Genomic DNA, 25359 nt, shown 5'->3' on the forward strand with positions numbered 1-25359 from the left:
ACAGACAGAGAGATTTGAGGCCCATGCAGGCTCTCCCTTCCCTGGCCAACAGACAGAGAGATTCGAGGCCCATACAGGCTCTCCCTTCCCTGGACAACAGACAGAGAGATTCGAGGCCCATGCAGGCTCTCTCTTCCCTGGCCAACAGACAGAGAGATCCGAGGCCCATGCAGGCTCTCTCTTCCCTGGACAACAGACAGAGACGACCCACTACACAATACAATACAATTAAAGTCTCCTTTTTTAAAAATAATATCTGAGCATCTATTTAGATACTCCCATGGCATTGGTTTGCTCATTGGATTTCAGTTTGTATTGACTGCTATGTGTGGATGGATATATACTTCAACTTGAACTGAAACACAGTACTATTCAGTCCTCAAAATGTGCACCGTATCAGGCTCTCTCACCCTCCTCCAGGCCCTTCAGGGCTTTGGTCAACTGTTGCAGCCTAGTGCCTGACTTGTCCTGGCTGGTCTGTAGCTCGGCCACCTGCCGGGTTAGACTGGTCACTTGGGCCTTAGCTTCATCCTGCAGGGGAGAGGAACCGACCGTCAGTCACTCATAACGCCACGATCACGACGTAGATTCAAAAGCAGCCGTCAACACTCAGTCAGTCAGTCAGTCAGTCAGTCAGTCAGTCAGTCAACACTCAGTCAGTCAGTCAACACTCAGTCAGTCAGTCAGTCAACACTCAGTCAGTCAGTCAGTCAGTCAGTCAGTCAGTCAACACTCAGTCAGTCAGTCACAGTCAGTCAACACTCAGTCAACACTCAGTCAGTCAGTCAGTCAACACTCAGTCAAGTCAGTCAGTCAACACTCAGTCAGTCAGTCACAGTCAGTCAACACTCAGTCAGTCAGTCACAGTCAGTCAACACTCAGTCAGTCAGTCAGTCAATCAGTCAGTCAGTCAACACTCAGTCAGTCAGTCAGTCAACACTCAGTCAGTCAGTCAGTCAACACTCAGTCAGTCAGTCAGTCAACACTCAGTCAGTCAGTCAGTCAACACTCAGTCAGTCAGTCAGTCAATCAACACTCAGTCAGTCAGTCAACACACTCAGTCAACACTCAGTCAATCAGTCAGTCAGTCAGTCAGTCAGTCAGTCAACACTCAGTCAGTCAGTCAGTCAACACTCAGTCAGTCAGTCAGTCAATCAGTCAGTCAGTCAGTCAGTCAGTCAGTCAGTCAGTCAGTCAGTCAGTCAGTCAGTCAGTCAGTCGACACTCAGTCAACACTCAGTCAGTCAGTCAGTCAACATTCAGTCAACACTCAGTCAGTCAGTCAGTCAGTACTCAGTCAGTCAGTCAGTCAACACTCAGTCAACACTCAGTCAGTCAGTCAACACACTCAGTCAACACTCAGTCAGTCAGTCAGTCAGTCAACACTCAGTCAACACTCAGTCAGTCAGTCAGTCAACACTCAGTCAGTCAGTCAGTCAGTCAACCCTCAGTCAACACTCACTCACTCAGTCAGTCAGTCAGTCAGTCAGTCAGTCAACACTTAGTCAGTCAGTCAGTCAACTCTCAGTCAACACTCAGTCAGTCAGTCAGTCAACACTCAGTCAGTCAGTCAGTCAGTCAGTCAGTCAGTCACTCAGTCAGTCAGTCAACGCTCAGTCAGTCAGTCAACACTCAGTCAGTCAGTCAGTCAGTCAACACTCAGTCATTCTATGAAAGCATTTACAGAAAATGAATTATGCGATAATATTGTGATGATTTGACTGTTTTATGGGGAAACGATTGGGTCAAATTTGCATAATATGCAGGGATTGTTGATTTAGCTGTAAATAAATAAATAAATAAAATTGCGATCGCGGAATCGTGGAGGGACTGGACAATAATCTACCAGTACTGAAGACATCTTCTGTGTTTAGCTTTAAAAGTACTGAGTGTTACAGTACCCTGTGTCTCTTGGTGTCTTTGAGTTCCTGGTGGAAGTCCCTGAGGGCTTTCTGCACCGCGTCCACATCCAGCTCCCCCTCATCACTACAGGATGGGAAGGACACAGGACCTCCCGGGGATGTGCTGGTTTCACCTATTACATTTAGAGATGCACGCCAACTCACTGAGACACTGATTTATTTCATTTTTTTTACATTATTATTTGATGTTATGTTAGCTTAAACACCAGAATCACTGTCCTTATCAGTCATTACAAAGAGTGGCGGTCTGTTCTACGGCATTAGTGAGTGACCATCATACCCTTCACAGGTGAGCGACTTCTCCAGGGGGAGGGGCTTCTTCCTCTGGACCCAGGGGTCTGTGAGCGGCCTATCCCAAGGGTTCGTCTCAGGGCAGAGGTCAGCCCGACCAGCCTGTGCTCCAGCTCTCTGCGTTGGGCTTCCCCATGTCCTAGCTGCTCCTCCAGCCCCTGAGCACGGCCCTCTGCTAGGCTAACACGCAGGGTGAGCTCACTTACCTGGGGAAAGGTTGGGAACCACGAGGGCTCTGTGGTTAGCATTGGCGGTCACACAACAAAGTGTTGCATTGTGGTTTGTTAGAGACCAGTTGCTGTGGGTCGATGGGCGAGACCAGAGTACTAGTATAGACCAGATAAATAGTATAGACCAGAGAACTAGTATAGACCAGAGAACTAGTATAGACCAGATAACTAGTATAGACCAGATAACTAGTATAGACCAGAGAACTAGTATAGACCAGAGAACTAGTATAGACCAGATAACTAGTATAGACCAGAGAACTAGTATAGACCAGAGAACTAGTATAGACCAGGGAACTGGTACAGACCAGAGAACTAGTATAGACCAGAGAACTAGTATAGACCAGAGAACTAGTATAGACCAGATAACTAGTATAGACCAGAGAACTAGTATAGACCAGAGAACTAGTATAGACCAGAGAACTAGCCAAACGTGTGGATAGGTATGTCATATTTCATTGAAAGTAACAAAACAGACACTTGGCAATAAACCCAATGACGGCGAGCTCATGGATACCATCGTAGTGAGGAATATAACGTGTTTAGAGTGGGGGGAAAACCCCTCTGCACATGTGCAGATACTTGGCTAATGCTGTTGTTCTTCATCTGTGTATCGACTAGCTATCTAGTACACAACCGCCACTATAGTTAGCATGATGGCTAAGTGTGACATGTATTCCTATGGGAAATGCTAACTCACCGTCTTAGTAATACGTGTCTTTACCTGAGTAGACTGCTCCTCTAGTGCCAACACTAATTGTGAGGTCTCTTCGCAGTGGAGGAGGAGACTCTGTTGAAGCCCCGCCTCTCTCTCCGCCAGCACTTCCCTCATCTGACGCTCCGCGTCCTCTAGCTCCACAACACGACGCTGCAGCCCGGAAGCCTGATGGAGAGATACAGGAAATAGAGAGAAGAGAGGGGCATTATGGGAAGGATTTTAAGACATTTTCTAAATGCACTTTAAATACCTTTTATAACTACAAATGAAAAGCTGAAAAAAATGAAATAAGTCAATAAGTATTCAAGCAAGTTCTCATGGCAAGCCTAAATAATAGTATTTAACATTATATTTGAATGAACCTTATCTATGTAAACCACACATACAGATAATTGTAAGGTCCCTTATTTGAGCAGTGGATTTTAAACACACATTCAACCATAAAGACCTGGGAGGTTTTCCAATGCCTTGCAAAGAACACCTAATGCTAAAAAAAAGCAGACATTGAAAATCCTTCTGAGCATGGTGAAATTAGAAATTACACTTTGGATGGTGTACCAATACACCCCACTACAAATACACAAGAGTCCTTCCTAACTCAGTTGCCGGAGAGGAAGGAAACTGCTCAGGGTGACTTTAAAACAGTTACATAGTTTGAAGTCGGCCCTTCTCCTTGTTCGGCGGTCGACGTCACCGGCTTTCTAGTCACCACCGATCCATGTTTCATTTTCGTGTTGTTTTGTCTGTATTACACACACCTGGTTTCAATTCCCATATCATGTTCCTTATTTAACCCTCTGGCATACATTTCTGTTCTGTCCGTGGTTGTTGGTGTCTTAGTGGTTGTTGTAGGTGTTAGTTTGCATGTATTTTCCTATTTGGAATATTGCTTGAATTTTTTTGTGAGTAAACTCAGTTGTGTTGCTCAAACCTGTGTCCTGACTCTGCTACATCTCTGCACCCAATCACTGACAATAGCTGTGATAGGAGAAAACTGAGGATGAATCAACAACATTGTAGTTACTCCACAATACTAACCTAAATGTCAGAGTGAAAAGAAGGAAACCTGTACAGATTTTTTTTTTTTTTACAAAAGGCACTAAAGTAATACTGCAAAAGTAAAAAAGTAATTATCCTGAATTGTGTTTGGGGCAAATCCAATACAACACATTACTGAGTACCACTCTCCATATTTTCAAGCATAGTGGTGGCTGCATCATGTTATGGGTATGGCTATAGTCGATAAGGCCTGGGGAGTTTTTCAGGATAAAAAATTAAACAGAATGGAGATAAGTACAGACAACATCCCAGAGGAAAACCTGGTTCAGTCTGCTTTCCACCAGACACTGGGAGATGAATCTATCTTTCAGCAGGACAATAACCTAAAACACAAAGCCAAATCTACACTGGAGTTACTTACCAAGAAGACAGTGAATGTTCCTGAGTGGCCGAGTTACTGTTTTGACTTAAATCTACATGAAAATCTATGGCAAGACATAAAAATGGTTGTCTTGCAATAATCAACAACCAATTTCACAAAGCTTGAATAATTTTGAAAAGAATAATGGTCAAATGTTGCACAATCCAGGTGTGGAAAGATCTTTAGAGACTCACCCAGAAAGACTCACAGCTGTAATCGCTGTCAAAGGTGATTCTGACATGTACTATTGACTTAGTGGGTTGAATACTTATCAAAAAATATATATATTTGCGTTTTATTTTTCAGACAGTGAATGTGGAACCTTGACTTTTTCCTTAACTTCTTATGATTAAATAGATTGATGAGGAAAACAATCTATACCAATCACTGCATTCTATACCAATCACTGCATTCTATACCAATCACTGCATTCTATACCAATCACCGCATTCTATACCAATCACCGCATTCTATACCAATCACTGCATTCTATACCAATCACCGCATTCTATACCAATCACTGCATTCTATACCAATCACTGCATTCTATACCAATCACTGCATTCTATACCAATCACTGCATTCTATACCAATCACTGCATTCTATACCAATCATCACTGCATTCTATACCAATCACTGCATTCTATACCAATCACCGCATTCTATACCAATCATCACTGCATTCTATACCAATCACCGCATTCTATACCAATCATCACTGCATTCTATACCAATCACTGCATTCTATACCAATCATCACTGCATTCTATACCAATCACTGCATTTTATACCAATCACCACCGCATTCTATACCAATCACTGCATTCTATACCAATCACCGCATTCTATACCAATCACCACCGCATTCTATACCAATCACCGCATTCTATACCAATCACTGCATTCTATACCAATCACTGCATTCTATACCAATCACTGCATTCTATACCAATCACTGCATTCTATACCAATCACCGCAATCCATACCAATCACCACCGCATTCTATACCAATCACCACCGCATTCTATACCAATCACCACCGCATTCTATACCAATCACCACATTCTATACCAATCACCGCATTCTATACCAATCATCACCGCATTCTATACCAATCACTGCATTCTATACCAATCACTGCATTCTATACCAATCACTGCATTCTATACCAATCACTGCATTCTATACCAATCACCGCAATCCATACCAATCACCACCGCATTCTATACCAATCACCACCGCATTCTATACCAATCACCACCGCATTCTATACCAATCACCACATTCTATACCAATCACCGCATTCAATACCAATCATCACCGCATTCTATACCAATCACCGCATTCATTCTATACCAATCACCGCATTCAATACCAATCATCACTGCATTCTATACCAATCACCGCATTCATTCTATACCAATCACCGCATTCTATACCAATCACCGCAATCTATACCAATCACCGCAATCTATACCAATCACCACATTCTATACCAATCACCACATTCTATACCAATCACCACATTCTATACCAATCACCACATTCTTATCGGCAGACTCAATAGCCTTGGCTTCTCAAATGATTGCCTCGCCTGGTTCACCAACTACTTCTCAGATAGAGTCCAGTGAGTCAAATCCGAGGGCCTGTTGTCTGGACCTCTGGCAGTCTCTATGGGGATGCCAGAGGGTTCAATTCTCGGGCCGACTCTTTTCTCTGTATATATCAATGATGTCGCTCTTGCTGCTGGTGATTCTCTGATCCACCTCTACGCAGATGACTCCATTCTGTATACATTTTGCACATCTTTGGACACTGTGCTAACAAACCTCAAAACGAGCTTCAACGCCATACAATACTTCGTCCATGGCCTCCAACTGCTCTTAAACGCTAGTAAAACTAAGTTCATGCTCTTCAACCGATCGCTCCCTGCACGCACCTGCCGATCATTGTACCTGTTCACAGCCAATCTGTAAATAGCACACCAGACTACCTCAAGCCAATATTATCACTTACCCTCTCACTTTTTTGCACCCCAGTATCTCTACTTGCACATCATCTTCTGCACATCTATCACTCCAGTGTTAATGCTAAATTGTAATTATTTTAGCCTCCATGGCCTGTTTATTGCCTTACCTCCCTACTCTTCTACATTTGCACACACTGTAGATAGATCTTTCTATTTTTCTTTTGTGTTATTGACTGTACGTTTGTTTATGTGTAACTCTGTGTCGTTGTTTACTCCATGTGTAACTCTGTGTTGTTGTTTACTCCATGTGTAACTCTGTGTTGTTGTTTACTCCATGTGTAACTCTGTGTTGTTGTTTACTCCATGTGTAACTCTGTGTTGTTGTTTACTCCATGTGTAACTCTGTGTTGTTGTTTACTCCATGTGTAACTCTGTGTTGTTGTTTACTCCATGTGTAACTCTGTGTTGTTGTTTACTCCATGTGTAACTCTGTGTTGTTGTATGTGTCCCACTGCTTTGCTTTATCTTGGTCAGGGTCGCAGTTGTAAATGAGAACTTGTTCTCGACTGGTATTCCTGGTTAAATAAAGGGTTAGGGTTATATATATATATATATAAATACCTGGTTAAATAAAGGGTTAGGGTTATATATATATATATATAAATACCTGGTTAAATAAAGGGTTAGGGTTATATATATATAAATATAAAGGGTTAGGGTTATATATATATAATATAAATACCTGGTTAAATAAAGGGTTATATATATATATATATAAATACCTGGTTAAATAAAGGGTTAGGGTTATATATATATATATATATAAATACCTGGTTAAATAAAGGGTTAGGGTTATATATATATATATATATAAATACCTGGTTAAATAAAGGGTTAGGGTTATATACCTGGTTAAATAAATATATATATATAAATACCTGGTTAAATAAAGGGTTAGGGTTACCTGGTTAAATATATATATATAAATACCTGGTTAAATAAAGGGTTATATATATATAAATACCTGGTTAAATAAAGGGTTAGGGTATATATATATATATAAATACCTGGTTAAATAAAGGGTTACCTGGTTAAATATATATATATATATAAATACCTGGTTAAATAAAGGGTTAGGTTATATATATAAATACCTGGTTAAATATATATATATAAATACCTGGTTAAATAAAGGGTTAGGGTTAAATATAAATAGGGTTATATATATATAAATACCTGGTTAAATAAAGGGTTAGGGTTATATATATAAATACCTGGTTAAATAAAGGGTTAGGGTTATATATATAAATACCTGGTTAAATAAAGGGTTAGGGTTATATATATAAATACCTGGTTAAATAAAGGGTTAGGGTTATATATATAAATACCTGGTTTAAAGGGTTAGGGTATATATATAAATACCTGGCTTAAATAAAGGGTTATATATATAAATACCTGGTTAAATAAAGGGTTATATATATATAAATACCTGGTTAAATAAAGGGTTAGGGTTATATATATATATAAATACCTGGTTAAATAAAGGGTTATATATATATAAATACCTGGTTAAATAAAGGGTTAGGGTTATATATATAAATACCTGGTTAAATAAAGGGTTAGGGTTATATATAAATATATAAAAACCTATATATAAATTAAATAAAGGGTTAGGGTTATATAAATACCTGGTTAAATAAAGGGTTAGGGTTATATATATAAATACCTGGTTAAATAAAGGGTTATATATATATAAATACCTGGTTAAATAAAGGGTTAGGGTTATATATATAAATACCTGGTTAAATAAAGGGTTATATATATATAAATACCTGGTTAAATAAAGGGTTATATATATAAATACCTGGTTAAATAAAGGGTTAGTGTTATATATATAAATACCTGGTTAAATAAAGGGTTAGGGTTATATATATATATATATAAATACCTGGTTAAATAAAGGGTTATATATATATAAATACCTGGTTAAATAAAGGGTTAGGGTTATATATATAAATACCTGGTTAAATAAAGGGTTATATATATAAATACCTGGTTAAATAAAGGGTTAGGGTTATATATATATAAATACCTGGTTAAATAAAGGGTTAGGGTTAAATATAAATACTGGTTAAATAAATCAAATAAATACCTGGTTAAACAATAGATATATACTGACAAAGCAAAAACCATTACCTGGTTTTTAGGTTTATTTTAAATACCTGGTTAAATAAAGGGGACTTATATATATAAAGCCTGGTTTAAATAAAGGGTTATATATTTATTCCTGGTTAAATAAAGCCAGTTATATATATAAATAGCGTTAAATGGCCACCCCTCAAATACCTGGTTAAATAAAGGGTTATATACATAAATACCTGGTTAAATAAAGGTGAAATAAAATACAGAAATAAATCAAATAAACACAATAGACCATAATGACAAAGCAAAAACCATTAGTTTTTTTGTTTTTTGCTAATTTATAAGGACTGGCCACCCCTCAGAGCCTGGTTCCTCTCTAGGTTTCTTCCTAGGTTCCTGCACAGCCAGAAGAGGACTGGCCACCCCTCAGAGCCTGGTTCCTCTCTAGGTTTCTTCCTAGGTTCCTGCCTTTCTCTGGAGTTTTTCCTAGCCACTGTTCTTCTACATCTGCATTGCTTGCTGTTTGGGGTTTTAGGCTGGGTTTCTGTACAGCACTTTGAGATATCAGCTGATGTAAAAAGGGCTTTATAAATAGATTTGATTGTTGAAGCACCTTTGGCAGTGATTACAGCATCGAGTCTTCTTGGGTATGACGCTACAGTCTTCTTGGATATGACGCTTTAGGGTCTCACCAGATGTTCGATTGGGTTCAAGTCCGGCCTCTGGCTGGGCCACTCAAGGTCATTCAGAGACTTGTCCCGAAGCCACTCCTGCATTGTTTTGGCTGTCATTGTCCTCTTGGGTCAATGTCCTGTTGGAATGTGAACCTTCACCCCAGTCTGAGGTCCTGAGCACTCTGGAACAGGTTTTGATCGAGAATCTTTCTGTAGTTTTCTCCGTTCATCTTTGCCTCCATCCTGACTAGTCTCCCAGTCCCTGCCGCTGAAAACCATCCACACAGCATGATGCTGCCATCACCATGCTTCATCGTAGGGATGGTGTCAGGTTTCCTCCAGACGTGACACTTGGCATTCAGGCCAAAGAGTTCAATCTTGGTTTCATAAGACCAGAGAATATTGTTTTTCATGGTCTGAAATTCTTTAGGTGCCTTTTGGTAAACTCCAAGTGGGCTGTCATGTGCCTTTTACTGAGGAGTGGCTTCCATCTGGCCACTCTACCATAAAGGCCTGATTGGTGGAGTGCTGCAGAGATGGTTGTCCTTCTGGAAAGTTCTCCCATCTCCTCAGAGGAACTCAAGAGCTCTGTCAGAGTGACCATCAGGTTCTTGGTCACCTCCCTGACCAAGACCCTTCTCCCCCGATTGCTCAGTTTGGCCGGGCTGCCAACTCTAGGAAGAGTCTTGGTGGTTCTAAACTTCTTCAATTTAAGAATGATGGAGGTCACTACGTTCTTGGGGACCTTCGATGCTGTAGAAATGAGCTCAATTTCGAGTCTCCTCGCAAAGGGTCTGAATACTGATACATTTGCAATACATTCTAAAACCCTGTTTTTGCTTTGTCATTATGGGGTATTGTGATGTCATTATGGGGTATTGTGATGTCGTTATGGGGTATTGTGATGTCATTATGGGGTATTGTCATTATAGGGTATTGTGATGTCATTACGGGGTATTGTGATGTCATTATGGGGTATTGTGATGTCATTATGGGTTATTGTCATTATAGGGTATTGTGATGTCATTATGGGGTATTGTGATGTCATTATGGGGTATTGTCATTATAGGGTATTGTGATGTCATTACGGGGTATTGTGATGTCATTATGGGGTATTGTCATTATAGGGTATTGTGATGTCATTATGGGTTGTGATGTCATTATAGGGTATTGTGATGTCATTATAGGGTATTGTGATGTCATTATAGGGTATTGTGATGTCATTATGGGGTATTGTGATGTCATTATGGGGCATTGAGATGTCATTATAGGGTATTGTGATGTCATTATGGTGCCTTGTGTGTAGATTGAGGAATTGTTATAAGGCTGTAATGTAACAAAATGTGAAAAAAGACAAGGGGTTTGAATACTTTCCAAAGTCACTTTCTATATACAGTATATATATATATATATATATATATATATATATTAACGTTAGAATTTTACTTCCACTTTGACATTGCAGAGTAGTTTGTGTAGATCATTGATAAATTAAATCCATTTGAATCCCACTTTGTAGCACAACAAAATGTGTAAAAAAGTAAAAGGGTGTGAATACCGTGTCCAAGGCTGTACACCCACAGTATGTTAAACCCCAGCCAGGCTGACAAAAGGTTATTCATTGGAGAGTGGCAGTAGAACATCCTCGGCCCTTCCTCCCCATACTGTAATCACTGCAGGTATTCTGGACGGGATGTTTGTGGAAGCATGTTGTTATTGAGGCTGTATAGCGGACTACTACCTGTAAATTACATACAGTGCATTCGGAAATGATTCAGACCCCTTGACCTTTTCCACATTTTGTTAAGTTAAAGCCTTATTCTAAAATGGATTAAATAGTTTTTTCCCCCTCGTCAACAATCTACACACAATACCCCATAATGACATCACAATACCCCATAATGACATCACAATACCCCATAATGACATCACAATACCCCATAATGACATCACAATACCCCATAATGACAAAGAGAAAAGTTTTTTTATTTTATTGTTTATTTTAGCAACTTTAACTTTATTACAGATAAAAAACGGAAATAGCACATTTACCTCCTTCCTGACCTCCTCCCCAGCCCTGTGGGCCTCCTATGGTAACGTACCTCCTTCCTGACCTGCTCCCCAGCCCTGTGGGCCTCCTATGGTAACGTACCTCCTTCCTGACCTGCTCCCCAGCCCTGTGGGCCTCCTATGGTAATGTACCTCCTTCCTGACCTGCTCCCCAGCCCTGTGGGCCTCCTATGGTAACGTACCTCCTTCCTGACCTCCTCCCCAGCCCTGTGGGCCTCCTATGGTAACGTACCTCCTTCCTGACCTGCTCCCCAGCCCTGTGGGCCTCCTATGGTAATGTACCTCCTTCCTGACCTGCTCCCCAGCCCTGTGGGCCTCCTATGGTAACGTACCTCCTTCCTGACCTGCTCCCCAATGGTAACGTACCTCCTTCCTGTCCTGCTCCCCAGCCCTGTGGGCCTCCTATGGTAACGTACCTCCTTCCTGTCCTGCTCCCCAGCCCTGTGGGCCTCCTATGGTAACGTACCTCCTTCCTGTCCTGCTCCCCAGCCCTGTGGGCCTCCTATGGTAACGCCTCCTTCCTGTCCTGCTCCCCAGCCCTGTGGGCCTCCTATGGTAACGTACCTCCTTCCTGTCCTCCTCCCCAGCCCTGTGGGCCTCCTATGGTAATGTACCTCCTTCCTGTCCTCCTCCCCAGCCCTGTGGGCCTCCTATGGTAATGTACCTCCTTCCTGTCCTCCTCCCCCAGCCCTGTGGGCCTCCTATGGTAATGTACCTCCTTCCTGCCAACCTTCCTGTCCTCCTCCCCAGCCCTGTGGGCCTCCTATGGTAATGTACCTCCTTCCTGACCTGCTCCCCAGTCCTGTGGGCCTCCTATGGTAATGTACCTCCTTCCTGACCTGCTCCCCAGCCCTGTGGGCCTCCTATGGTAACGTACCTCCTTCCTGACCTGCTCCCCAGCCCTGTGGGCCTCCTATGGTAACGTACCTCCTTCCTGTCCTGCTCCCCAGCCCTGTGGGCCTCCTATGGTAACGTACCTCCTTCCTGTCCTGCTCCCCAGCCCTGTGGGCCTCCTATGGTAACGTACCTCCTTCCTGTCCTGCTCCCCAGCCCTGTGGGCCTCCTATGGTAACGTACCTCCTTCCTGTCCTGCTCCCCAGCCCTGTGGGCCTCCTATGGTAACGTACCTCCTTCCTGTCCTCCTCCCCAGCCCTGTGGGCCTCCTATGGTAATGTACCTCCTTCCTGTCCTCCTCCCCCAGCCCTGTGGGCCTCCTATGGTAATGTACCTCCTTCCTGTCCTCCTCCCCCAGCCCTGTGGGCCTCCTATGGTAATGTACCTCCTTCCTGCCAACCTTCCTGTCCTCCTCCCCAGCCCTGTGGGCCTCCTATGGTAATGTACCTCCTTCCTGACCTGCTCCCCAGTCCTGTGGGCCTCCTTTGGTAACGTACCTCCTTCCTGTCCTCCTCCCCAGCCCTGTGGGCCTCCTTTGCAAGAAGTTACCTCCTTCCTGTCCTCCTCCCCAGCCCTGTGGGCCTCCTTTGGTCATGTACCTCCTTCCTGTCCTCCTCCCCAGCCCTGTGGGCCTCCTATGGTAATGTACCTCCTTCCTGTCCTGCTCCCCAGTCCTGTGGGCCTCCTTTGGTAACGTACCTCCTTCCTGTCCTCCTCCCCAGCCCTGTGGGCCTCCTTTGGTAACGTACCTCCTTCCTGTCCTCCTCCCCAGCCCTGTGGGCCTCCTTTGGTCATGTACCTCCTTCCTGTCCTCCTCCCCAGCCCTGTGGGCCTCCTATGGTAATGTACCTCCTTCCTGTCCTCCTCCCCCATCCTTGTGGGCCTCCTATGGTAATGTACCTCCTTCCTGTCCTCCTCCCCAGCCCTGTGGGCCTCCTATGGTAATGTACCTCCTTCCTGTCCTCCTCCCCAGCCCTGTGGGCCTCCTATGGTAACGTACCTCCTTCCTGTCCTCCTCCCCCCAGCCCTGTGGGCCTCCTATGGTAATGTACCTCCTTCCTGTCCTCCTCCCCAGCCCTGTGGGCCTCCTAGGGTAACGTACCTCCTTCCTGTCCTCCTCCCCCCAGCCCTGTGGGCCTCCTTTGGTAACGTACCTCCTTCCTGTCCTCCTCCCCAGCCCTGTGGGCCTCCTATGGTAATGTACCTCCTTCCTGTCCTCCTCCCCAGCCCTGTGGGCCTCCTATGGTAATGTACCTCCTTCCTGTCCTCCTCCCCCAGCCCTGTGGGCCTCCTATGGTAATGTACCTCCTTCCTGTCCTCCTCCCCAGCCCTGTGGGCCTCCTATGGTAATGTACCTCCTTCCTGCCAACCTTCCTGCCTCCCCAGCCCTGTGGGCCTCCTATGGTAATGTACCTCCTTCCTGACCCTCCCCAGTCCTGTCTCCTGTTGGTAACGTACCTCCTTCCTGTCCTCCTCCCCAGCCCTGTGGGCCTAATTTAAGTGCCTCCTTCCTGTCCTCCTCCCCAGCCCTGTGGGCCTCCTTTGGTCATGTACCTCCTTCCTGTCCTCCTCCCCAGCCCTGTGGGCCTCCTATGGTAATGTACCTCCTTCCTGTCCTGCTCCCCAGTCCTGTGGGCCTCCTAATGTTTAGAAGAGGATAACGTACCTCCTTCCTGTCCTCTCCCCAGCCCTGTGGGGAACGCCTCCTTCCTGTCCTCCTCCCCAGCCCTGTGGGCCTCCTTTGGTCATGTACCTCCTTCCTGTCCTCCTCCCCAGCCCTGTGGGCCTCCTATGGTAATGAGGACCTTCCTGTCCTCCTCCCCCATCCTTGTGGGCCTCCTATGGTATGTGCCTCCTTCCTCCTCCCAGCCCTGGGTGGTAATGTACCTCCTTCCTGTTCCTCCCCAGCCCTGTGGGCCTCCTATGGTAAGGACCTCCTTCCTGTCCTCCTCCCCCCAGCCCTGTGGGCCTCCTATGGTAATGTACCTCCTTCCTGTCCTCCTCCCCAGCCCTGTGGGCCTCCAGGGTAACGTACCTCCTTCCTGTCCTCCTCCCCCAGCCCTGTGGGCCTCCTTGGTAACGTAGTCTCCTTCCTGTCCTCCTCCCCAGCCCTGTGGGCCTCCTATGGTAATGTACCTCCTTCCTGTCCTCCTCCCCAGCCCTGTGGGCCTCCTAATGGTTAATGTACCTCCTTCCTGTCCTCCTCCCCCAGCCCTGTGGGCCAGAACAGTGGTAATGTACCTCCTTCCTGTCCTCCTCCCCACAATGTACCTCCTTCCTGCCAACCTTCCTGTCCTCCTCCCCAGCCCTGTGGGCCTCCTGTTGGTAATGGACCTCCTTCCTGACCTGCTCCCCAGTCCTGTGGGCCAGAACAGTAACGTACCTCCTTCCTGTCCTCCTCCCCAGCCCTGTGGGCCTCCTTTGGTAACGACCTCCTTCCTGTCCTCCTCCCCAGCCCTGTGGGCCTCCTTTGGTCATGTACCTCCTTCCTGTCCTCCTCCCCAGCCCTGTGGGCCTCCTATGGTAATGTACCTCCTTCCTGTCCTGCTCCCCAGTCCTGTGGGCCCCCACCCTTCCTGTCCTCCTCCCCAGCCCTGTGGGCCTCCAGGTACCTCCTTCCTGTCCTCCTCCCCAGCCCTGTGGGCCTCCTTTGGTCATGTACCTCCTTCCTGTCCTCCTCCCCAGCCCTGTGGGCCTCCTATGGTAATGTACCTCCTTCCAGTCCTCCTCCCCATCCTTGTGGGCCTCCATGGTAATGTACCTCCTTCCTGTCCTCCTCCCCAGCCCTGTGGGCCTCCTATGGTAATGTACCTCCTTCCTGTCCTCCTCCCCCAGCCTGTGTCTAATGTTATGGAAGAGGACTCCTTCCTAGTCCTCCTCCCCCAGCCCTGTGGGCCTCCAGAACAGTAGTAATGTACCTCCTGTCCTCCTAGTCCCAGCCCTGTGGGGACCAGGGTAACGTACCTCCTTCCTGTCCTCCTCCCCCAGCCCTGTGGGCCCCTTTGTACGTCTCCTTCCTGTCCTCCTCCCCAGCCCTGTGGGACCTATGGTAATGTACCTCCTTCCTGTCCTCCTCCCCAGCCCTGTAATGTCCTATGGTAATGTACCTCCTTCCTGACCTGCTCCCCCAGCCCTGTGGGCCTCCCAGAACCTCCTTCCTGTCCTCCTCCCCCAGCCCAGTAGTCTAATGTTATGAAATGTACCTCCTTCCTGTCCTCCTCCCCCAGCCCTGTGGGCCTCTAAGTACCTCCTTCCTGTCCTCCTCCCCCAGCCCTGTGGGTAGTCTAATGTTATAGAAGAGGACCAGAACCTTCCTGTCCTCCTCCCCCAGCCCTGTGGGCCTCAGAACAGTAGTCTAATGTTATCCCCCAGCCCTGGTTATTATAGAAGCCTCCTTTAGTCTAATGTACTCCCTTCCTGTCCTCCTCCCCCCAGCCCTGTGGGCCTCCTTTGGTAACGTACCTCCTTGATGGCCGCCTCCCTGCCCGCCTCGCTCTCCAGGACTCTCTGTTTAAGACTGAAGGACTCCCTCCTCGCCTCCTCTTCCTTCACCTCCTCCAGACACCCTGGCCTGCAGTTCTCCCATCTCCTCCCTCTGTTGGGCAGCCTCCCTCTCTAAGATCTTCACCTGAACAGGTAGAGATAGAGACTGATTAGAGGCTGAGGCAGAAGAAGAACAAGAAGAAGAAGATGAAGCCTCACCTGTCTGCGTAGCTCCTGCAGCTCTCTGCGTGCCTGCAGCCGGGACTTCTCCAGCTCTCTCATGGTGCTCCTCAGCTTGGACACTTCCTGCTGCAGGGAGGTCTTACACACCTCCAGCACCACCACTTTCTGCTCCTTGTCCTCCAGGCTACGCCGCAGACTGATGGGAGATATGGAGGCAGAGACAGGGTTATAGAGGTAGATTACTGTCAAAACGACTACAAAAATACACTTTCTGCTACTTGTCCTCCAGGCTACGCCGCAGACTGATGGGAGATATGGAGGCAGAGACAGGGTTATAGAGGTAGATTACTGTCAAAATATTGAAGAAAAATATTGTCACATTTCAAATAGTGATGTGTGGGGTTGAGTCAGAACTCACAATCCCCATTGTTATACCCGCGGGACTGGTGGTTTTAGGATGTGAATACAGGGCAAGGGGTTGAATAAAGAGAAAACAATGCATAAAAAAAAAATCAGAAATGTATCATTCTTGTGCAATTCATGTTTATGAGCCACAGTGAGGTTTTACTTTCAATATTTGTATCTGACGTTAGTGTGTAGACTAAACCTCAACTCTAGAGCCTCAGTGTATCTGGTCTAACTATATAGAACAGTAGTCTGATGTTATAGAAGAGAGGATAAGGACAGTAGTCTAATGTTATAGAAGAGAGGACCAGAACAGTAGTCTAATGTTATAGAAGAGAGGACCAAAACAGTAGTCTAATGTTATAGAAGAGAGGACCACAACAGTAGTCTAATGTTATAGAAGAGAGGACCAGAACAGTAGTCTGTTATAGAAGAGAGGACCAGAACAGTAGTCTAATGTTATAGAGAGTCTAATTAGAGAGGACCAGAACAGTAGTCTAATGTTATAGAAGAGAGGACCAGAACAGTAGTCTAATGTTATAGAAGAGAGGACCAGAACAGTAGTCTAATGTTCTAGAATAGAGGACCAGAACAGTAGTCTAATGTTATAGAAGAGAGGACCAGAACAGTAGTCTAATGTTATAGAAGAGAGGATAAGGACAGTAGTCTAATGTTATAGAAGAGAGGACCAGAACAGTAGTCTAATGTTATAGAAGAGAGGACCAGAACAGTAGTCTGTTATAGAAGAGAGGACCAGAACAGTAGTCTAATGTTATAGAAGAGAGGACCAGAACAGTAGTCTAATGTTATAGAAGAGAGGACCAGAACAGTAGTCTAATGTTATAGAAGAGAGGACCAGAACAGTAGTCTAATGTTATAGAAGAGAGGACCAGAACAGTAGTATGTTATAGAAGAGAGGACCAGAACAGTAGTCTAATGTTATAGAAGAGAGGACCAGAACAGTAGTCTGTTATAGAAGAGAGGACCAGAACAGTAGTCTAATGTTATAGAAGAGAGGACCAGAACAGTAGTCTAATGTTATAGAAGAGAGGACCAGAACAGTAGTCTAATGTTATAGAAGAGAGGACCAGAACAGTAGTCTGTTATAGAAGAGAGGACCAGAACAGTAGTCTAATGTTATAGAAGAGAGGACCAGAACAGTAGTCTAATGTTATAGAAGAGAGGACCAGAACAGTAGTCTAATGTTATAGAAGAGAGGACCAGAACAGGTTATTATAGAAGAGAGGACCAGAACAGTAGTCTAATGTTATAGAAGAGAGGACCAGAACAGTAGTCTAATGTTATAGAAGAGAGGACCAGAACAGTAGTCTAATGTTATAGAAGAGAGGACCAGAACAGTAGTCTGTTATAGAAGAGAGGACCAGAACAGTAGTCTAATGTTATAGAAGAGAGGACCAGAACAGTAGTCTAATGTTATAGAAGAGAGGACCAGAACAGGTTATTATAGAAGAGAGGACCAGAACAGTAGTCTAATGTTATAGAAGAGAGGACCAGAACAGTAGTCTGTTATAGAAGAGAGGACCAGAACAGTAGTCTAATGTTATAGAAGAGAGGACCAGAACAGTAGTCTAATGTTATAGAAGAGAGGACCAGAACAGTAGTCTAATGTTATAGAAGAGAGGACCAGAACAGTAGTCTAATGTTATAGAAGAGAGGACCAGAACAGTAGTCTAATGTTATAGAAGAGAGGACCAGAACAGTAGTCTAATGTTATAGAAGAGAGGACCAGAACAGTAGTCTAATGTTATAGAAGAGAGGACCAGAACAGTAGTCTAATGTTATAGAAGAGAGGACCAGAACAGTAGTCTAATGTTATAGAAGAGAGGACCAGAACAGTAGTCTAATGTTATAGAAGAGAGGACCAGAACAGTAGTCTAATGTTATAGAAGAGAGGACCAGAACAGTAGTCTAATGTTATAGAAGAGAGGACCAGAACAGTAGTCTGTTATAGAAGAGAGGACCAGAACAGTAGTCTGTTATAGAAGAGAGGACCAGAACAGTAGTCTAATGTTATAGAAGAGAGGACCAGAACAGTAGTCTGTTATAGAAGAGAGGACCAGAACAGTAGTCTAATGTTATAGAAGAGAGGACCAGAACAGTAGTCTAATGTTATAGAAGAGAGGACCAGAACAGTAGTCTAATGTTATAGAAGAGAGGACCAGAACAGTAGTCTAATGTTATAGAAGAGAGGACCAGAACAGTAGTCTAATGTTATAGAAGAGAGGACCAGAACAGTAGTCTAATGTTATAGAAGAGAGGACCAGAACAGTAGTCTGTTATAGAAGAGAGGACCAGAACAGTAGTCTAATGTTATAGAAGAGAGGACCAGAACAGTAGTCTAATGTTATAGAGAGAGGACCAGAACAGTAGTCTAATGTTATAGAAGAGAGGACCAGAACAGTAGTCTAATGTTATAGAAGAGAGGACCAGAACAGTAGTCTGTTATAGAAGAGAGGACCAGAACAGTAGTCTAATGTTATAGAAGAGAGGACCAGAACAGTAGTCTAATGTTATAGAAGAGAGGACCAGAACAGTAGTCTAATGTTATAGAAGAGAGGACCAGAACAGTAGTCTAATGTTATAGAAGAGAGGACCAGAACAGTAGTCTAATGTTATAGAAGAGAGGACCAGAACAGTAGTCTGTTATAGAAGAGAGGACCAGAACAGTAGTCTAATGTTATAGAAGAGAGGACCAGAACAGTAGTCTAATGTTATAGAAGAGAGGACCAGAACAGTAGTCTAATGTTATAGAAGAGAGGACCAGAACAGTAGTCTAATGTTATAGAAGAGAGGACCAGAACAGTAGTCTAATGTTATAGAAGAGAGGACCAGAACAGTAGTCTAATGTTATAGAAGAGAGGACCAGAACAGTAGTCTAATGTTATAGAAGAGAGGACCAGAACAGTAGTCTGTTATAGAAGAGAGGACCAGAACAGTAGTCTAATGGTATAGAAAAGAGGACCAGAACAGTAGTCTAATGTTATAGAAGAGGACCAGAACAGTAGTCTAATGTTATAGAAGAGAGGACCAGAACAGTAGTCTAATGTTATAGAAGAGAGGACCAGAACAGTAGTCTAATGTTATAGAAGAGAGGACCAGAACAGTAGTCTAATGTTATAGAAGAGAGGACCAGAACAGTAGTCTAATGTTATAGAAGAGAGGACCAGAACAGTAGTCTGTTATAGAAGAGAGGACCAGAACAGTAGTCTGTTATAGAAGAGAGGACCAGAACAGTAGTCTAATGTTATAGAAGAGAGGACCAGAACAGTAGTCTAATGTTATAGAAGAGAGGACCAGAACAGTAGTCTAATGTTATAGAAGAGAGGACCAGAACAGTAGTCTGTTATAGAAGAGAGGACCAGAACAGTAGTCTAATGTTATAGAAGAGAGGACCAGAACAGTAGTCTAATGTTATAGAAGAGAGGACCAGAACAGTAGTCTGTTATAGAAGAGAGGACCAGAACAGTAGTCTAATGTTATAGAAGGGAGGACCAGAACAGTAGTCTAATGTTATAGAAGAGAGGACCAGAACAGTAGTCTAATGTTATAGAAGAGAGGACCAGAACAGTAGTCTAATGTTATAGAAGAGAGGACCAGAACAGTAGTCTAATGTTATAGAAGAGAGGACCAGAACAGTAGTCTGATGTTATAGAAGAGAGGACCAGAACAGTAGTCTAATGTTATAGAAGAGAGGACCAGAACAGTAGTCTAATGTTATAGAAGAGAGGACCAGAACAGTAGTCTGATGTTATAGAAGAGAAGACCAGAACAGTAGTCTAATGTTATAGAAGAGAAGACCAGAACAGTAGTCTAATGTTATAGAAGAGAGGACCAGAACAGTAGTCTAATGTTATAGAAGAGAGGACCAGAACAGTAGTCTAATGTTATAGAAGAGAGGACCAGAACAGTAGTCTAATGTTATAGAAGAGAGGACCAGAACAGTAGTCTAATGTTATAGAAGAGAGGACCAGAACAGTAGTCTGTTATAGAAGAGAGGACCAGAACAGTAGTCTAATGTTATAGAAGAGAGGACCAGAACAGTAGTCTAATGTTATAGAAGAGAGGACCAGAACAGTAGTCTAATGTTATAGAAGAGAGGACCAGAACAGTAGTCTAATGTTATAGAAGAGAGGACCAGAACAGTAGTCTAATGTTATAGAAGAGAGGACCAGAACAGTAGTCTGTTATAGAAGAGAGGACCAGAACAGTAGTCTAATGTTATAGAAGAGAGGACCAGAACAGTAGTCTAATGTTATAGAAGAGAGGACCAGAACAGTAGTCTAATGTTATAGAAGAGAGGACCAGAACAGTAGTCTAATGTTATAGAAGAGAGGACCAGAACAGGTTATTATAGAAGAGAGGACCAGAACAGTAGTCTAATGTTATAGAAGAGAGGACCAGAACAGTAGTCTAATGTTATAGAATAGAGGACCAGAACAGTAGTCTAATGTTATAGAAGAGAGGACCAGAACAGTAGTCTAATGTTATAGAAGAGAGGACCAGAACAGTAGTCTAATGTTATAGAAGAGAGGACCAGAACAGTAGTCTGTTATAGAAGAGAGGACCAGAACAGTAGTCTAATGTTATAGAAGAGAGGACCAGAACAGTAGTCTAATGTTATAGAAGAGAGGACCAGAACAGTAGTCTGTTATAGAAGAGAGGACCAGAACAGTAGTCTAATGTTATAGAAGAGAGGACCAGAACAGTAGTCTAATGTTATAGAAGAGAGGACCAGAACAGTAGTCTAATGTTATAGAAGAGAGGACCAGAACAGTGGTCTAATGTTATAGAAGAGAGGACCAGAACAGTAGTCTAATGGTATAGAAGAGAGGACCAGAACAGTAGTCTAATGTTATAGAAGAGAGGACCAGAACAGTAGTCTGTTATAGAAGAGAGGACCAGAACAGTAGTCTAATGTTATAGAAGAGAGGACCAGAACAGTAGTCTAATGTTATAGAAGAGAGGACCAGAACAGTAGTCTAATGTTATAGAAGAGAGGACCAGAACAGTAGTCTAATGTTATAGAAGAGAGGACCAGAACAGTAGTCTGTTATAGAAGAGAGGACCAGAACAGTAGTCTAATGTTATAGAAGAGAGGACCAGAACAGTAGTCTAATGTTATAGAAGAGAGGACCAGAACAGTAGTCTAATGTTATAGAAGAGAGGACCAGAACAGTAGTCTAATGTTATAGAAGAGAGGACCAGAACAGTAGTCTGATGTTATAGAAGAGAGGACCAGAACAGTAGTCTGTTATAGAAGAGAGGACCAGAACAGTAGTCTAATGTTATAGAAGAGAGGACCAGAACAGTAGTCTGTTATAGAAGAGAGGACCAGAACAGTAGTCTAATGTTATAGAAGAGAGGACCAGAACAGGTTATTATAGAAGAGAGGACCAGAACAGTAGTCTAATGTTATAGAAGAGAGGACCAGAACAGTAGTCTAATGTTATAGAAGAGAGGACCAGAACAGTAGTCTGATGTTATAGAAGAGAGGACCAGAACAGTAGTCTGTTATAGAAGAGAGGACCAGAACAGTAGTCTAATGTTATAGAAGAGAGGACCAGAACAGTAGTCTAATGTTATAGAAGAGAGGACCAGAACAGTAGTCTAATGTTATAGAAGAGAGGACCAGAACAGTAGTCTGTTATAGAAGAGAGGACCAGAACAGTAGTCTAATGTTATAGAAGAGAGGACCAGAACAGTAGTCTAATGTTATAGAAGAGAGGACCAGAACAGTAGTCTAATGTTATAGAAGAGAGGACCAGAACAGTAGTCTGTTATAGAAGAGAGGACCAGAACAGTAGTCTGTTATAGAAGAGAGGACCAGAACAGTAGTCTAATGTTATAGAAGAGAGGACCAGAACAGGTTATTATAGAAGAGAGGACCAGAACAGTAGTCTAATGTTATAGAAGAGAGGACCAGAACAGTAGTCTGTTATAGAAGAGAGGACCAGAACAGTAGTCTAATGTTATAGAAGAGAGGACCAGAACAGTAGTCTAATGTTATAGAAGAGAGGACCAGAACAGTAGTCTGTTATAGAAGAGAGGACCAGAACAGTAGTCTAATGTTATAGAAGAGAGGACCAGAACAGTAGTCTAATGTTATAGAAGAGAGGACCAGAACAGTAGTCTAATGTTATAGAAGAGAGGACCAGAACAGTAGTCTAATGTTATAGAAGAGAGGACCAGAACAGTAGTCTAATGTTATAGAAGAGAGGACCAGAACAGTAGTCTAATGTTATAGAAGAGAGGACCAGAACAGTAGTCTAATGTTATAGAAGAGAGGACCAGAACAGTAGTCTAATGTTATAGAAGAGAGGACCAGAACAGTAGTCTAATGTTATAGAAGAGAGGACCAGAACAGTAGTCTGATGTTATAGAAGAGAGGACCAGAACAGTAGTCTAATGTTATAGAAGAGAGGACCAGAACAGTAGTCTAATGTTATAGAAGAGAGGACCAGAACAGTAGTCTAATGTTATAGAAGAGAGGACCAGAACAGTAGTCTAATGTTATAGAAGAGAGGACCAGAACAGTAGTCTAATGTTATAGAAGAGAGGACCAGAACAGTAGTCTAATGTTATAGAAGAGAGGACCAGAACAGTAGTCTAATGTTATAGAAGAGAGGACCAGAACAGTAGTCTAATGTTATAGAAGAGAGGACCAGAACAGTAGTCTGTTATAGAAGAGAGGACCAGAACAGTAGTCTCTGTTATAGAAGAGAGGACCAGAACAGTAGTCTAATGTTATAGAAGAGAGGACCAGAACAGTAGTCTGTTATAGAAGAGAGGACCAGAACAGTAGTCTAATGTTATAGAAGAGAGGACCAGAACAGTAGTCTGTTATAGAAGAGAGGACCAGAACAGTAGTCTGTTATAGAAGAGAGGACCAGAACAGTAGTCTAATGTTATAGAAGAGAGGACCAGAACAGTAGTCTGTTATAGAAGAGAGGACCAGAACAGTAGTCTGTTATAGAAGAGAGGACCAGAACAGTAGTCTAATGTTATAGAAGAGAGGACCAGAACAGTCTGTTATAGAAGAGAGGACCAGAACAGTAGTCTAATGTTATAGAAGAGAGGACCAGAACAGTAGTCTGTTATAGAAGAGAGGACCAGAACAGTAGTCTAATGTTATAGAAGAGAGGACCAGAACAGTAGTCTAATGTTATAGAAGAGAGGACCAGAACAGTAGTCTAATGTTATAGAAGAGAGGACCAGAACAGTAGTCTAATGTTATAGAAGAGAGGACCAGAACAGTAGTCTAATGTTATAGAAGAGAGGACCAGAACAGTAGTCTGTTATAGAAGAGAGGACCAGAACAGTAGTCTGTTATAGAAGAGAGGACCAGAACAGTAGTCTAATGTTATAGAAGAGAGGACCAGAACAGTAGTCTGTTATAGAAGAGAGGACCAGAACAGTAGTCTAATGTTATAGAAGAGAGGACCAGAACAGTAGTCTGTTATAGAAGAGAGGACCAGAACAGTAGTCTAATGTTATAGAAGAGAGGACCAGAACAGTAGTCTAATGTTATAGAAGAGAGGACCAGAACAGTAGTCTGTTATAGAAGAGAGGACCAGAACAGTAGTCTAATGTTATAGAAGAGAGGACCAGAACAGTAGTCTAATGTTATAGAAGAGAGGACCAGAACAGTAGTCTAATGTTATAGAAGAGAGGACCAGAACAGTAGTCTAATGTTATAGAAGAGAGGACCAGAACAGTAGTCTGATGTTATAGAAGAGAGGACCAGAACAGTAGTCTAATGTTATAGAAGAGAGGACCAGAACAGTAGTCTAATGTTATAGAAGAGAGGACCAGAACAGTAGTCTAATGTTATAGAAGAGAGGACCAGAACAGTAGTCTGTTATAGAAGAGAGGACCAGAACAGTAGTCTAATGTTATAGAAGAGAGGACCAGAACAGTAGTCTAATGTTATAGAAGAGAGGACCAGAACAGTAGTCTAATGTTATAGAAGAGAGGACCAGAACAGTAGTCTAATGTTATAGAAGAGAGGACCAGAACAGTAGTCTAATGTTATAGAAGAGAGGACCAGAACAGTAGTCTAATGTTATAGAAGAGAGGACCAGAACAGTAGTCTAATGTTATAGAAGAGAGGACCAGAACAGTAGTCTGTTATAGAAGAGAGGACCAGAACAGTAGTCTAATGTTATAGAAGAGAGGACCAGAACAGTAGTCTAATGTTATAGAAGAGAGGACCAGAACAGTAGTCTGTTATAGAAGAGAGGACCAGAACAGTAGTCTAATGTTATAGAAGAGAGGACCAGAACAGTAGTCTGTTATAGAAGAGAGGACCAGAACAGTAGTCTGTTATAGAAGAGAGGACCAGAACAGTAGTCTAATGTTATAGAAGAGAGGACCAGAACAGTAGTCTGTTATAGAAGAGAGGACCAGAACAGTAGTCTAATGTTATAGAAGAGAGGACCAGAACAGTAGTCTGTTATAGAAGAGAGGACCAGAACAGTAGTCTAATGTTATAGAAGAGAGGACCAGAACAGTAGTCTAATGTTATAGAAGAGAGGACCAGAACAGTAGTCTAATGTTATAGAAGAGAGGACCAGAACAGTAGTCTGTTATAGAAGAGAGGACCAGAACAGTAGTCTAATGTTATAGAAGAGAGGACCAGAACAGTAGTCTAATGTTATAGAAGAGAGGACCAGAACAGTAGTCTAATGTTATAGAAGAGAGGACCAGAACAGTAGTCTAATGTTATAGAAGAGAGGACCAGAACAGTAGTCTGTTATAGAAGAGAGGACCAGAACAGTAGTCTGTTATAGAAGAGAGGACCAGAACAGTAGTCTGTTATAGAAGAGAGGACCAGAACAGTAGTCTGTTATAGAAGAGAGGACCAGAACAGTAGTCTAATGTTATAGAAGAGAGGACCAGAACAGTAGTCTAATGTTATAGAAGAGAGGACCAGAACAGT

The 25359-nt window shown here is 43.3% G+C and overlaps 1 protein-coding gene across 1 annotated transcript in view; it reads right to left on the minus strand.

Moving 5' to 3' along the window:
- The window catches only part of LOC115124934 (rootletin-like), a 285112-nt gene that overhangs the window by 37325 nt on the left and 222428 nt on the right, over positions 1-25359 (minus strand). The window contains 7 exon segments of the mRNA XM_065009495.1: positions 411-531; positions 1902-2035; positions 2203-2419; positions 3165-3323; positions 15792-15894; positions 15896-15957; positions 16032-16191. Coding sequence (XP_064865567.1) covers positions 411-531; positions 1902-2035; positions 2203-2419; positions 3165-3323; positions 15792-15894; positions 15896-15957; positions 16032-16191 — 956 coding nt within the window.

This window comes from Oncorhynchus nerka, linkage group LG25 (genome assembly GCF_034236695.1).
Source record: "Oncorhynchus nerka isolate Pitt River linkage group LG25, Oner_Uvic_2.0, whole genome shotgun sequence".
Taxonomy (NCBI): domain Eukaryota; kingdom Metazoa; phylum Chordata; class Actinopteri; order Salmoniformes; family Salmonidae; genus Oncorhynchus; species Oncorhynchus nerka.